The 12,575-nt window shown below is 58.1% G+C and overlaps 1 protein-coding gene across 5 annotated transcripts in view; it reads right to left on the reverse strand.

The window, feature by feature from the left end:
• IKBKE (inhibitor of kappa light polypeptide gene enhancer in B-cells, kinase epsilon) overlaps positions 1 to 12,507 on the reverse strand; it is a 29,576-nt gene extending 17,069 nt beyond the window's left edge. Inside the window, exons 1-6 of one of the 5 annotated variants that reach the window (XM_019546526.1) lie at positions 11,888 to 12,507; positions 4,134 to 4,249; positions 2,193 to 2,333; positions 1,473 to 1,602; positions 909 to 1,090; positions 158 to 318 (exon numbers count right to left, since the gene is read on the reverse strand). In XM_019546526.1, the coding sequence (XP_019402071.1) occupies positions 158 to 318; positions 909 to 1,090; positions 1,473 to 1,602; positions 2,193 to 2,333; positions 4,134 to 4,220 (701 nt within the window). In that variant the 5' untranslated portion in view covers positions 4,221 to 4,249; positions 11,888 to 12,507. Of the gene's footprint in view, positions 1 to 157; positions 319 to 908; positions 1,091 to 1,472; positions 1,603 to 2,192; positions 2,334 to 4,133; positions 4,611 to 4,642; positions 5,170 to 6,345; positions 6,440 to 11,887 lie in introns of those variants that run through there. The other 4 variants (XM_019546529.1, XM_019546525.1, XM_019546528.1 and 1 more) reach the window with 4 other exon arrangements.
• Positions 12,508 to 12,575: the final 68 nt, after the last annotated feature.

Genomic DNA, 12,575 nt, shown 5'->3' on the forward strand with positions numbered 1-12,575 from the left:
GGGGGGGGTGCGTTGTTAGAGCTACACTAAACGCACAAGCTGGTTCCCGAGCGCTCGTCCGCACCACGCTCCTCAAGTTGAGGCGCACCTACATTTGCCCCAGGCAGGAGGCAGAACAAGCCCCCTCGGGCAGTGCCATCTCAACAGATCTACCTACATGATTTCTTTGTTTCTGCGAGGTCCTCCGAAAGGGATGAAGGGGAGGCTGCCTGTGGCAGCGTGGTAAAAGGTCACTCCAATACTCCACAGATCGACAGTCACCCCATAAACCTTTTGCTGGGGTTTTCTCAGAACTGCTCGTTCATACATGTCTGGATGCTAATGGGACGAAGCAGAGGAAAGGCAGCGTAAGTGAACCCACTTTGATCAACAATGGAGGCCAAGGCTTCAGAGCTGGCTAGTAAGAACAGGTGTCCTACCCAAGGGGTCAAAAAGGGCCCCGTCTTTCGCAGCATGCTGAGGATGGGAACCAATTATTTGAGGCACCAGAAATCACTCTCCACTTTCGAAAGCCTTGGCTACAGAAAGTGAACCAGGAAAGGAATTTCTGCAATCAAAATACAGGGAGACAGAAAGGGGCCCACGATTCGGCATGGCTGGAGCACTGCACTGGGACTCGAGGGCCTGGATTCTCTTCCCCGCTCCCCCGTAGACCTGGCAGGTCGTGGAGATTGAGCTGCTGCTCCCCTGTGCTTATCTCCCTGTCTGCGGTGCTGGTCTCCCCCGGGAAGCCTCCCAGTACCCAAGGATGGAAAGTGCTGCATGGAAGCGAGGTGCCACCATGGTTTTATATGTTAAAGACGACATCAGCCAATGCTCCGACTGCTCTAACTCACTTACGTTACCAGGAACAACACTTCCTTCCCACATGCCTCCTCATTCCCCTCCCGGGGTCCGGTCGCACTCACAAGATACTCTTCCGTCCCGTAGACGGACACAAACTTCTCGTCGTCGTCCAGCTCCCGAGCAGCCCCAAAGTCCGTGAGCTTGTAGACACTCTGCCCGTCTTCCCCCATCAGCCGCATGATGTTTCCCGGCTTGATGTCTCTGTGGACAATGCCGTTCTCCCGCAGGTGGTTCATGCCGGCCACTACGAACGCAACAGGGAGACTAAACTTTTGTCTACTGTGTGATCAGCTTCTCTGGAGGTGGCACACAGCTATCCCAGACTAGAAACTGGGGAGCGCAAAGACTCATGGCTCGGTGCTCAGGCCTGGCGAGGCCAAGCGCCTTGTCAAAATTCAAGCATCCCTGCTGAGGAGTGCAGGGTGATGCTGCTGACAGGCTGAGCCCAACAACAGCCCTTGTGCAGCACACAGATGCCCATTCACCCAGCTACCTCTGACCTGGCAGACCGAGGCTTTCAGGCCAGGGCTGTGAAAGCACTGCCCATTCATAAGCTAATTTTTCCAAGTGCAAGGCTATTGCTTTTTCCCGGGGGCGATGCCCGAGCTAACCGCTCCGAGACTCACCGACGCAGTTCAGCACGATGAGGAACTCGGCCTCGGACAAGCCAAAGGCGTTTTCTGGATCTTCCAACATATTCAGCAAGCTCCCGCTTGAGCAGTACTCCATCACCAGCACCTTCTGCTTGCTGCTTCCCTGGGTTTGGGGACAGAGGCGAGAGAGGAGAGCCGTCAGCAGGATCCTATGGCAGTAACCCACCGTGCAAGAGTTTTTGTGTGGGCACACCCTCCCAGTGACTGGGGTCCCTCCCTTGTCCATCACGTCTACTGGGCTCTTCCCATCCGATGGGACGGCCGGCCCACGCTGGAGCGCGCAGGCTCTGACTCCTACATCGGACACAACGTAATGCATCGCAACTCTGAAAGAGGGCTCTCTTGAGTGGGCTGATCTAGCCCTGTTCACGGGGAGAGGGAAGCAGCAGAGCGAATGGCTGCAGCACCAGGAGAGCAGCCAGGACACGTGGGTCCCGTTCCTCGCTGCGCTGCTCGGCTGGGCTCTGGGCCTTACTGAGCCGCTCCAGCACCTGAAGCCTGTTTCCCGGCCTGGAACCGGCCCTCCTAGGTTGCACGGGGGCCAACCGCAAGGGGTCTTGGGCTGAAACGGTAAGGAGAGCCGGGGAGGGGAGAAGCGGCAACGAGACGACTTATTCAGCGTGAGCTGGTCCAGGCCAGTGCCAGGTGCTGAAAAGCCACACCGCTCCCATTTAGACGTGAGGACACACTTACGGCCTCTTCAATCGCGAACAGCTTGACGATGTTCTTATGGTTCAATTTCCTCAGCACCTCGAACTCTCTCAGCTGAACCTCCTGGGGTCTCAAGTAGCTGGCATTATTGAAGACTTTCACAGCAACCAGCTCTCCCGATTTCTGGCCGTGGAAAATGGGAATGAGTGCCCGACCAGACCACGGCGAGTACGCCACCGTCCTCCCTTCCCCTGGCCCTCGTTCCTGGGCAGAGCCAAGCAGCCTGGCCGTCACCCCAGCGGGATTTCAAACCTCCCGGAAAATGAGTCCAGAGGAGGGGAGGGGAGATTGGGACCCGGCCCCCAGGGCGAGTCAAGCATCCCTCCGTGCCCTTCCGAAAACGTTCCCCTCCCGGACCCACCGCTTCCCCATGGCCCACTTACTGCCCACTGGGCTCACACCCCTGCCTTGTACCTGCCCGGTGCCCTCATCCCTTTGCTCGGTGAGGCTAGTTTGCCCCAGTTCGGAAAGCAAACAACGCAGATGGTATTTTTGCTTCCTTCACAAGCTACATCCACTCCATAACTTACTCTCCAACTCTTTAAAGAAATGTTTCGTGTTCCCAGCCAAATCCGTGGGTCAGTCCAGAAACATAAGCGGCCCTACAAGCAGCAAACATCTTCCACTCCTACCAGGGGCTTCAGATATTTCCAAAGTCTTTTGGCGGGCATCCTACGCGCAGGCCCAAGCCCGGGGGCGCGGGGCTCGGATGCCCCCAAGTTTCACCTGCCCTCAGCCATATGGCCGCAGGAGCAAGCTAGGGAGGAGCCTCCCACTTCCAGAAGGCCCCAACACCGTGGCAGATACTAAACCACGCCAGAAGAACAGTTATCCCTGGGAACGCTTAACACAAAACTGCCTTCATAGACCCAGATACGAGGCGTTTCCCCTGCCAGGTAAGCGTTCATGCACAGCGGGGCCTGCGTTCTCCAGCGGCGAAGCCTGGGCAGCGGTCAGCACAGGCAGAAATAAAAGGCACCATTAGGGATGCCTTTACTCAAAGCTGGAAAAAAATTGCTAGCTAGGTCCAACTGTGTCACCCCCCCGGCGCTCACTTCCCCCATGAGATTTAGCTGTTTCTAAGTCACCACAGACACAGAGTCTCCTGGCTAAGACCCGGTTCTGAGCAGGGACAACTCAAAACTTCAAAGAGGAGCGAAACCGATAATTGCCTCCGTCTATCCCAGCGGGATAATATCACACAACACGCAGAGCATGCACGAAACGTGCAAATTACTGTGGGGAGGTTTCAAAAGCACTCAGCAGGCACCAACTCCCCCCCAGCGAGGTCAGGGGGAGTTTAGACTCGGAGCAGAAGTCTGCCACGGCATCTCGAAGACCCCGACCCATAACCCCAGGTCCCGGACAAGGCAGCGTCGAAAGGGGAAAGGCCCGGATCAGATCAACACCAGCTGCCCTCGATGATCCTGCAGCCGCTGTTCCCAGCTTGAGAAAGGCTGCTCATTGCAAGGGCAGCGCAGGGGCCGTGAAGCGACGACCTACCGTCCAAATGCAGAACCATCTGCGTGGCCCTGGTCGCTGGCCCCAAGACCTGAAGAGATGGATGCAACGGGGCCCCAAGCCAAGAGAAGTGAAACCTAGGACAGCTCGAGCACAGCTGAGAGCAGGGTATTAGCAGCCTACAGGGCAGCGCGTCGGAGGAGCTGGCAGCTCGTAGCGAAGTGCGGCGAGGGGCATTAGAAAATCCTAGCGCTTGGGGATCCAGGGGTGTCGAAGCAGAGCTCGACAGCTGGGAGACCAGAGTCCAGCAGGAAGGGGAGAGGTGGCCTGGCCACGTCACCGAGGGCGAACGGGACAGCTCGAGCGGCTGGCGGGGAACCGCGCGAGGCGGGCGCCTGTGCCAACCCGCGACGGGGAGGAGAACCGCGGCTCCGCCAGCCCAGCGCCGCCCCGCCGCCTCACCTTGTTGCGCGCTTTGTACACGCAGGCCGTGGCGCCTTGGCCCAAGACGTCGTCCGTGTACCAGAGATAGTTCGGCGTGCTCTGCATTTCCAGCGGGAGGGCAGGCTGCCTCGGAGCTGCGGAGCAGAGAGGAGAAGGCGAGTCTCTCTGGGAGGAAAAGGGAGGTGTTCCCATGTGTCCCAAACATCCTAGCCCTTGTTTCCTTCTCTCCGAAACCAGCCACAGGCTCAGAGGAGCAGCCTGGGTCCAGAGAGAAACCTCCCCCAGCTCGCAGCACTGAGCTCGGCGCCGACTGCAACGCCTTCGGACACGCGCGGCACGTGCGGATGCCACCGCCTGGCTAGCGAGGGCGACCCTGGGATTTAACGTCCGGGCCCCTCCCGCGGACGAGAGCTGGCGGAGCGAGGTCTGACCGTACCCGGCAGAAGTCAGCACCCCCCGACGAAGCAAATCACTTAAACCATCCGGTCCGGCCAGCGCTGCTATCCGGCACTGACATTGGCCCTTACCTTCCCGGCTCTACTGCGCCTCAACAAAGCTCAGGAACAGGTCAGCCTATTAACACACCTCCAAAAGCAGCCAGAAAGCCTCCTCCCTGCAATCGGCAGGAGAAGGAAGGGACCGGAGGGATGGGAGGATATTGGGAAGCTGGACTCTCGTCCCGGAGCCATGCAAGAGAATGAAACGCGCTGGGTCAAGAGAGGCCCCTCCTACCACCCAGGGGCTCACAGGATTGCAAAACCAGCCTGCGAACCAACAAACGGAAGTCAGCTCCGGCTTGGAGAGGAAGCACTCGGCTTCCTGCCCGCGGAGCAAAAAGTTCCCAGTTTCAGCGACCGTGGCTCACCAGCCCGACGGACCCGGCCCAGCTCCTTTCAGCAGCGGTGGTGGGCTCTGGAGAGGAGCAAACCCCCACGCTCGCGTGAGAAGCGACTGTCAGGGTGGGAAGCCTCACGTGGCACTGGTGGGCGCGAACGGGGCAGGAGCGAGCATGCCGACGAGGGCCCGGGGACCAAATCCAGAGGCCGGCTTTGCGCTCGGCCCCATCACCGCAGTGAGATGAGGTCTCGCCCTGGCTCAGCGGCGGTGGGAGCAGCGCGTTCAGCCCCTGCCGCGTCAGAGGGAGACGCGCCCTGCCTGGCTCATCGCGCCCGGCTGGAAGTTGCCGAAGCGGCTGCATTTCAGCAACGAGCCGAGCCCTGCTCCCAGCCCTCCCGGCTGGCGGCCAGCACCCACTCGCCGGTAGAGCCGTACACAGGCTGCTCCCACGGCCGCTCCTCCACCTTGGGCCTACAACCGCGACGAGCCACTGTGCAGACGAACCCGCAGCGCTCATCCTTGCCTCTGGGACTCGGGTTATTTCTGCTTATACCGCAAGCAGGCTCTGCTTAGCCGTCCATGGGTACACGGCAGCTTTGCACGCGACTGCTAGGAAACCTGTGCAGAGACGCTCGGTGTGGGCGCAACAAGGATGCTAGAAGGCCACGCGAAAGCAAGCCCAGGAAGCGGGGTAGAGGCTGGCGGTCCAGCAGGGCTATCGGGACCGCGCTCTTCCTAGTGCGAGCGCTACAACCCGAGCCCAAACGCTCCAGCGGGGAGGGGAGGAGTTACGGCCCAACCAAAACTTTACGTTTTTCGAACAGCTCCTTGCCATCGACCCAAATGCGGCCTTGTTCGTGGGAGGTGGCTCACGAGGCCTGGCCTTTGTGCTCAGCCCCCCGACTCCAGCGGCTCCCTGCAGCGCCCAGAAGAGGAAGAGGACATTTCTGAGCCACTCCTCGCACCGACAGGCCTGCGTGTCTCGTGTGTGCCCTGGCGTCATTCTCGCTCAGACCAGAGCCCGGGCCCGGGCGGGCAGTTCGAAAGCAGGAAGGCTTTCCCTCCCAACCAGGAAAGTCAGCGTGAGCCTGTCTTGGGGCCAGTCGCATTCACCCCATCTAGCAAATGCTTTTTGCGGCACATCCTTTCCGTGCATCACCGTCCTCCCTTCGCTCGCACGGAAAGGATGTGCCGCGGGAAGCATTTGCTAGATGGCGTGCACACCCACACGCACACCAAGCGACTAAGCGCGGTCCTGTATCCCCACATCAGGGTTTCCCAGACCCAGCGGAGCAACCTGTGCACGGGCTCCAGAAGGAGGAGCAGACCCTAGCTTGCACGCCAGCTCCTTGCATCTCTGGGGCAGGCTCCAGAAGGCGGAGAACGCACCCACCTGCAGGCAGCAGCTGGCTGAAGCCAGGCGGGCAGCGAAAACCCTCGACCGTGCAGCGTGTCCTCCACCAGCCACGGCCCCTCCACGCAGCCTGGCCCAGGCAGGGACAGAGGCAAGTCGGGGCTGAGGCTTTCCGTTTGTTCACACTTCCTGCTTTCTTTTTCTCTTAAAGGGACACTGCCCCTTTTTCCTCCAGTCTGAACACCCTGCGCGCATCCCCGCGAGACCCCTCCATGATGCTCCATTCCAACCACTGCTTGCTGCGGGGGGTGGATTTGCCTAAAAAGGGCCGAACCTTGTCCTCGTGGTCCCTCCCCACCCACCCCACTCAAAAGCAGTCAGTGTCTGGGACAGCGTGCACACTGCATGCCCCCAAAACGTCTCGGGGAGTTACTGGGCTGGGGACAGACGCTGCTCCTCTGCTCTTCACCACTTGGTAATATAAAACCCCACAAGACAGAGCTCCACGAAAGGAAGGGAGGGGAGCTGACACGCAGCATCCTCGGGCACGCTCCCAGGGCCAAGGGCTCAGGCCCGCAGGGAGGCAGACGCTGGGTACGGACCGTAACTCAAAGGAGAACTACGGACGTTATTTCCTCAGAGCGTTCCCGGGGTCGCTGCTGTACAGAGAGGTCCGGAGAAAGGTGCATTTTGCAGACTGGGAAGAAGGGGACCTGGGTTGAGTTCTCAGTTTTGCATGAATGGACGCCCCCTCGGGTCAGCGGGGACCTCCCTTCAGTTGCTCTGGGCGTCTGTACCGGGGACAGGATAGCGCCTTTGCTTTATATATTCAGAGCGCAAGCTCTCTGGGCCACGGACGGGCTCTCGCTGTGCATACGGGCAGCACCGACCGCAGCGGGGCTTCCTGGGCAGCGCTGAAAACCAAGCCGCAGACGGAGCATCCGACACACGGTCCTTCCAGAATTACCAGCGTTATGCCCCAAATCACTCCGCTTCTTTTCGAAACGGCCCCCGAAACACTCTCCTGCCCCCCTCTCAAGCCAAACCACCTTCAGAAACGATCTGCTCCGCTGCTCATCAGATCTCCGCAAGGCCATCGGCTGTACCCGGCGGCAGGTCCAACCACGTTCAACTGAAGCCCCTACCCTGATTTTACCAGGCAGGCTTCATTCACTCCGCTCCCCTGGAGACTCCCCATGAACGGCTCTGGTTCTCCGGAGACAAGGATCTTGGATTTAAACCGCTTACCTGGGACATCAGACCCCTCCCAACGAAGAAAACTTTCCCCGTTGTTTCTCATCTCATGCCCTCTGCTCCCAGTTAATGACAAGGAAGATGCCTCCTCCAGCAAGCAGTCTGAAAGGAAATGCCAAACAATACCTGGCGATTTTCTCATGCGACCCTGCCCACGGCAACGTGATACAGCCAAACCCAAGGCGTAACGCTTCACGCGCTCGCCGACGCACGTGACGAGCCCCAGTACCCATTTCAGGTTTGCAAACTGATGCTTCTGCACTCAGCATCCAAGGATAAAGTCACATTTACATTGCTAAATTGTACAAGGATTGCAAGCGACGGGGAAGAACGGAGGAAAACTATTGCCAACATCAAAAGGTGCCCCGGCCATCGGCGCAACCTTGGCACCGACTGACGTGGCTAAATGCACACGCTTCTGTGCTCAAAGCCTCTCTCTAGCCAACGCAGCGGGCTGTATGCAGCACTGGGGGAAAGCCTCGCACAACAGTGCTCCACCACGCAGCAACCACGTGTGTGCTGACCAGCGTGTAAGCGCCAGCGCTGATACCCCGTCTCCTCTTTTAACCGCTGGATTGACCTTTTGCCATCCTGCCTATTGGTCAAGGAGCACAACCCCATGGACAGGGGCCTGACTGCTCCAAGGACTGGCGGACGGGCCTGGAAATCCACGCCAACCGTCACGTGACCCTCAATCAAGGAGAGAAGCCAGAACAATCTCCCTTAACGAGAGAGACTTCAAACCCATGTGGGTTTTGCGTTAAATGTGAAATAACAGATGTAAAAATGGATCTGTTGAAATGGGCGGGTGGGGGAGGAAAAGAGTGGGCAAGATGAAAAAGCAAGCAGCAATTAAATACGTTTCCCAAGAACAAAAAGCAGCTTGTCAGACCAGGCTACGAGCCCTTTTTCTTTGTGAGCGCAGCTCCCCAAAGGCACGGCCAGCAGAGGCATATCTGCTCCTGGAACCGCAGCTGGCACCAAACTGCTTTTCCAGTCCCAAACCCTACGAAGTTCACGGAAACTACAGTTCAGGGTACAGACTTCCTCCTAATCCATTTGTACAGCACCTAGCACCAGAAAGCTCTGCCCCAGGTCACAGCTCCCGAGCACACCATAAGGCAAATGAGCAGCCATGCCCGGATCCCGTTCAGACTTTTATGCATATTCCTACAGGATAAACGCAGGTCCTTCAAGCTTTGGGAAGGCTCCAGACTAGAGCCTAATATCCTGCGTCTTTGCCCTCGCTCTGCCTTTCATTTCTGAGAAGCAGGACGCGCTTGGTAACATCCTGCATCAGACCAACGAGAGAGTGGGTCGAAACGCAATTAAAAAGGGAAATAACCAAACAACTCCTGTTGCGGCTCCAGCTGTGCTACAGCCTTACTTCGCCCTTCAAAACGGTCATTTCTTTCCTGCGAGGAGGAAAAGCCCTGCTCAACCGTGGGAGGGAAGGAAACGCACTTCACTGTGGGACCGAGGCTGACCATCTGGAACCAGGAGACCGGGGGGACAGACTCGCGATAGAGGGGCGGAGGCCTGTCTTGAGCATAAGGCACCCATTTCAGAGCTTCCAGCCTGGCAGGACAAGGTGTCCCGTGCTACCAAGACTGCTCCATCGACTAAATTAACGCTCCACAAGGTGGCAACACCGCCCCAAAAGTCAAGGCAGGAGGAAAGCCAGCACCGTCCTGCTGCCGACAAACCTCCCAACCCAGGCTCCGAGGGGCAGGGCAGCCCGACAGCTGTAGTGCCCTTCCTCACGGACACAGCACAAGCCAGGAGCAGGTGATCGAGATGAAGCCACTGTAAGCGAGACATCTGCTCCTGGGTAGGGACCAGGCTGCACCTCCGCTCCAGCCAAAGCCCGATTTGGATGGCAGCATCAGGGCGAGCGTCCTGTCTAGGTCTCTGACCCGGGGCACGTCTCATACCAAGGGGACAACGAGGCGCAGTGGCAGGCAGGAGGTGACAGCGGGCTCTGTAGAAAAGGGGTATTATTACGACGCATGCAGGCACAGACACGTGGGGCGAGAAACAGCAAAGATTTCTAATCAGTGCTTCCTGGTGACCTTGGTATAAATCAAGAGAGACAGTGTGGGCTGGGAAGCCATACAAAAATGGAAAAAAAGGTGTCACGTCCATTGCAAGGGGTGATGCTGCTGTGCCGCTGTCAGAGAGGAGAGGGGGGCTGGCTCCAGCACAGGCGCGAGGCCGGGTGCTGGCAGCGGCTTAGTCCATGCACGATCCCATCCCGTTGTTTTCGGAGAGATCTCTGTAACAGGGCGGCCCACTCAGCAGGAGTAACCACAACAGAATCAGGCCCCAAACGAAGGCCCACCAAAAAGCCTGCGTTTCCTCCGGTCTCTTCCCGAGCCACCCATCGGAAAGTATTTCGGGAGTACGTCAAAGGGCGAATCCAAGTCAAACACGCGGCCAACATGTATAGATGCGCCCGGGGTAGGCGACATGTACAGATGCGCTAGCCGGGCCAGGGGTCGCCAGGAGGGAAACTTCAGCAACAACAAGCTCAGTGCAAGGTGCGGGGCAGGCCTTGCTGCTGGGGCTGCGCTGCGCACACCTCCAACGACAGCGCAGACGGACCCGGCGCGGAGCGATGCCACGCAGCACCCGGGTGCAACATCGGCCCTGCCGCTCCCGGCGGCCTGTGTCGCTTAAACGGCCACTCGCGGGTTCCCAGCTTGGAAACTGCCCCCACCCCCTGCCTCTCCCAGGAGCTCCAACAGCCTTTTACTTGTAATGTACCAACGCATTTATTTTTCTGTCAAAGAAATAAATCAAAGCGCTGGGGGGATTCGACCCCCTTGTTGCCCACGTTGGAATAAATGATCTGATTAAAAGGATTTAGGATATTACAGCCTCCGAGTCGATGTCCTCGGCCGGCAACAGCTAATGGAAAATCAAAAATCATTTTTTCTCTGTGTATCCGTTACCTCTCGGCTTCCCATTACATGCTCAGAGACCAACGCCGGGCGCCACCTGAGCCCCCCGGAAATCGATGGAGGCTAATTGAAGATTCATAAAAATGAAAGGGATGTTCCATCCAATCGGCCTGTTGATTTATTGAGGAGGACTTTAAGGGTAAGGAGCCCGATTACCTTAAAAGCCTCAGCTCGCGGTAGGGAGTCAGATCCTGTCGGGAGTGAAGAGCCCCCGGGTCCCAGCATGGCTCGGAAGGCACAGTACTTCCCGGCCTCTCCCAGCTGAATGACAGGACTGGATTTAAACAGGATGCCGCTAGCTCGCTTGGAGGGCTGGCCATCTTCTAGACACTTGTGGGCCTAATCCCATCCACTGACATCGATGGTTCAGCATCAGGTTCTGCATTATTACGTGCAGTCTTCGCTAGAGACGCTGTTACCTGCATTACCCAAATTCCCGTCTGTATTCCCCGAGCACCCGCAATCCCCAGACAAAACCAGGGTCCCATGGTCCTAGGCCCAGCTCCACTGCAGGACCCGTGCCCAAGTCTGGGAGCAAAGCGGGGCAGGGGCCGTGACGTTCACCACTCCTTCCGTACCCGAGTAAGCCTAAGATGCCTGGCAGAGAAAAATCACCCTCCCCACACATTCCCGCCGTCAAATGATGGGGCATTTTATCAAGAAGGCGGTTGAGGGTCTTCTTAGGGGTTACTTGCGACCAGAGGTGCACACGTGCAAACACAAAGGTGATTTTTAAGCAGACGGAGTCCTGTTGCACAAAAAGCAGCCCGGCTAAGCAGAAGCACAAGAGTCGGAGAGAAACGAAATGAATCTCCCAGGTCACCCCAGCAGGATCCCTGCAGAGCTCAGCAAGGATGTTCCTAACTGCATGTTCCCCACTCATTTTCCTTGGGGGCAGTGGGGGAGCGTCCCTTGGTTTTCAGCATCACGTCGGTGTGGTGGTGAGCACGGCACGGGAGGCAAGACCATGACCTCGGCAGGAAGAGAGTGCCTTTGGCATCTGCTGCCTCCCAAATCCCAGGCTGCTCCACGCTGACCCTAGCGCGAACATGTATGAACCCTGGCAGCAGTAGATGCTTGCCCCACTTGCAGGAAGGGCCTCATGGGACAGAGACCAGAGAGCAGGAGGGATGCAGCCTCCATCCACCTGCTCTGGGGAAGGGCGAACAGGCAGGTTAACAGCCTCGTTGGCCCTTGTGCCCCATACCCATAAGCCAGGTGCCCCATGGAAAAAACATCCACAGAAGGCTCTTACTCCTCCTGCCCCAGAGCGGGCATACGGCCCAAGTCGGCGCACAGCCCCCCGCAGCACTGCCTCGGTCACCCCCGAGACTCCCCATCCCAGCATCCTGCGGGTCTCTTACCTCGTCATTAAGCCAGGCACCGCTCTCCCCCAGCTCAGCACAAGCCTCCTTGTCCGTGGGAGAGGAAAGGCAGCATGTCCAACAAAAGCAGCCGGGTGTTAGCTCTGCAGCAGAGAGACTGGAGATACAAAAGCCTCAGACATCCCGACCCAGTTACAGCGAGGCCCGCTGTGGGCGTCCAGCTCCGTTTATGGCAGACTGTTGAGATCTGGGAGGCTAATTCAATACAGAAATAAAAATTCCCAGCATTTTGGCTACCCTGCCCACGCAACGGTTGCATTAGAGGCAGGCGTGATGTGGGGCAACACAACTTCAAGAGGGCAGCGGGTCCACCCCCTGCTCACCTCGGCTCTTTCAGGGGCCCTAAGGTTCCCTCCCCACCGGCCCTGGCACGCAGCAAGCGTGGGCATGGTTAGCTGCACACCACTGGCCGTCAGCCCTGCACAAAACAGTCTGATTAAACATCAAACACCCCTGTTCTCCCACACTAACCCCTCCTGTAAATAATTAACTCTCTGGAAGCTAAACAAAGGGCTCGTTTAACCCCTAATTACAAAAACCTGGAGGTGGTTTCCCCAGCCCCTGAATGAGAAATGCTGGGGAAAAAAATAAGATGGGGTAAGCTGCCCATAATACGGATGACTGAGCACTCCTCTGAGCCGGGGGCCGGGACCCTTCTCCACGCAAA

This window comes from Crocodylus porosus, unplaced genomic scaffold (genome assembly GCF_001723895.1).
Source record: "Crocodylus porosus isolate Cpor-Errol unplaced genomic scaffold, CroPor_comp1, whole genome shotgun sequence".
NCBI classification, from domain to species: domain Eukaryota; kingdom Metazoa; phylum Chordata; order Crocodylia; family Crocodylidae; genus Crocodylus; species Crocodylus porosus.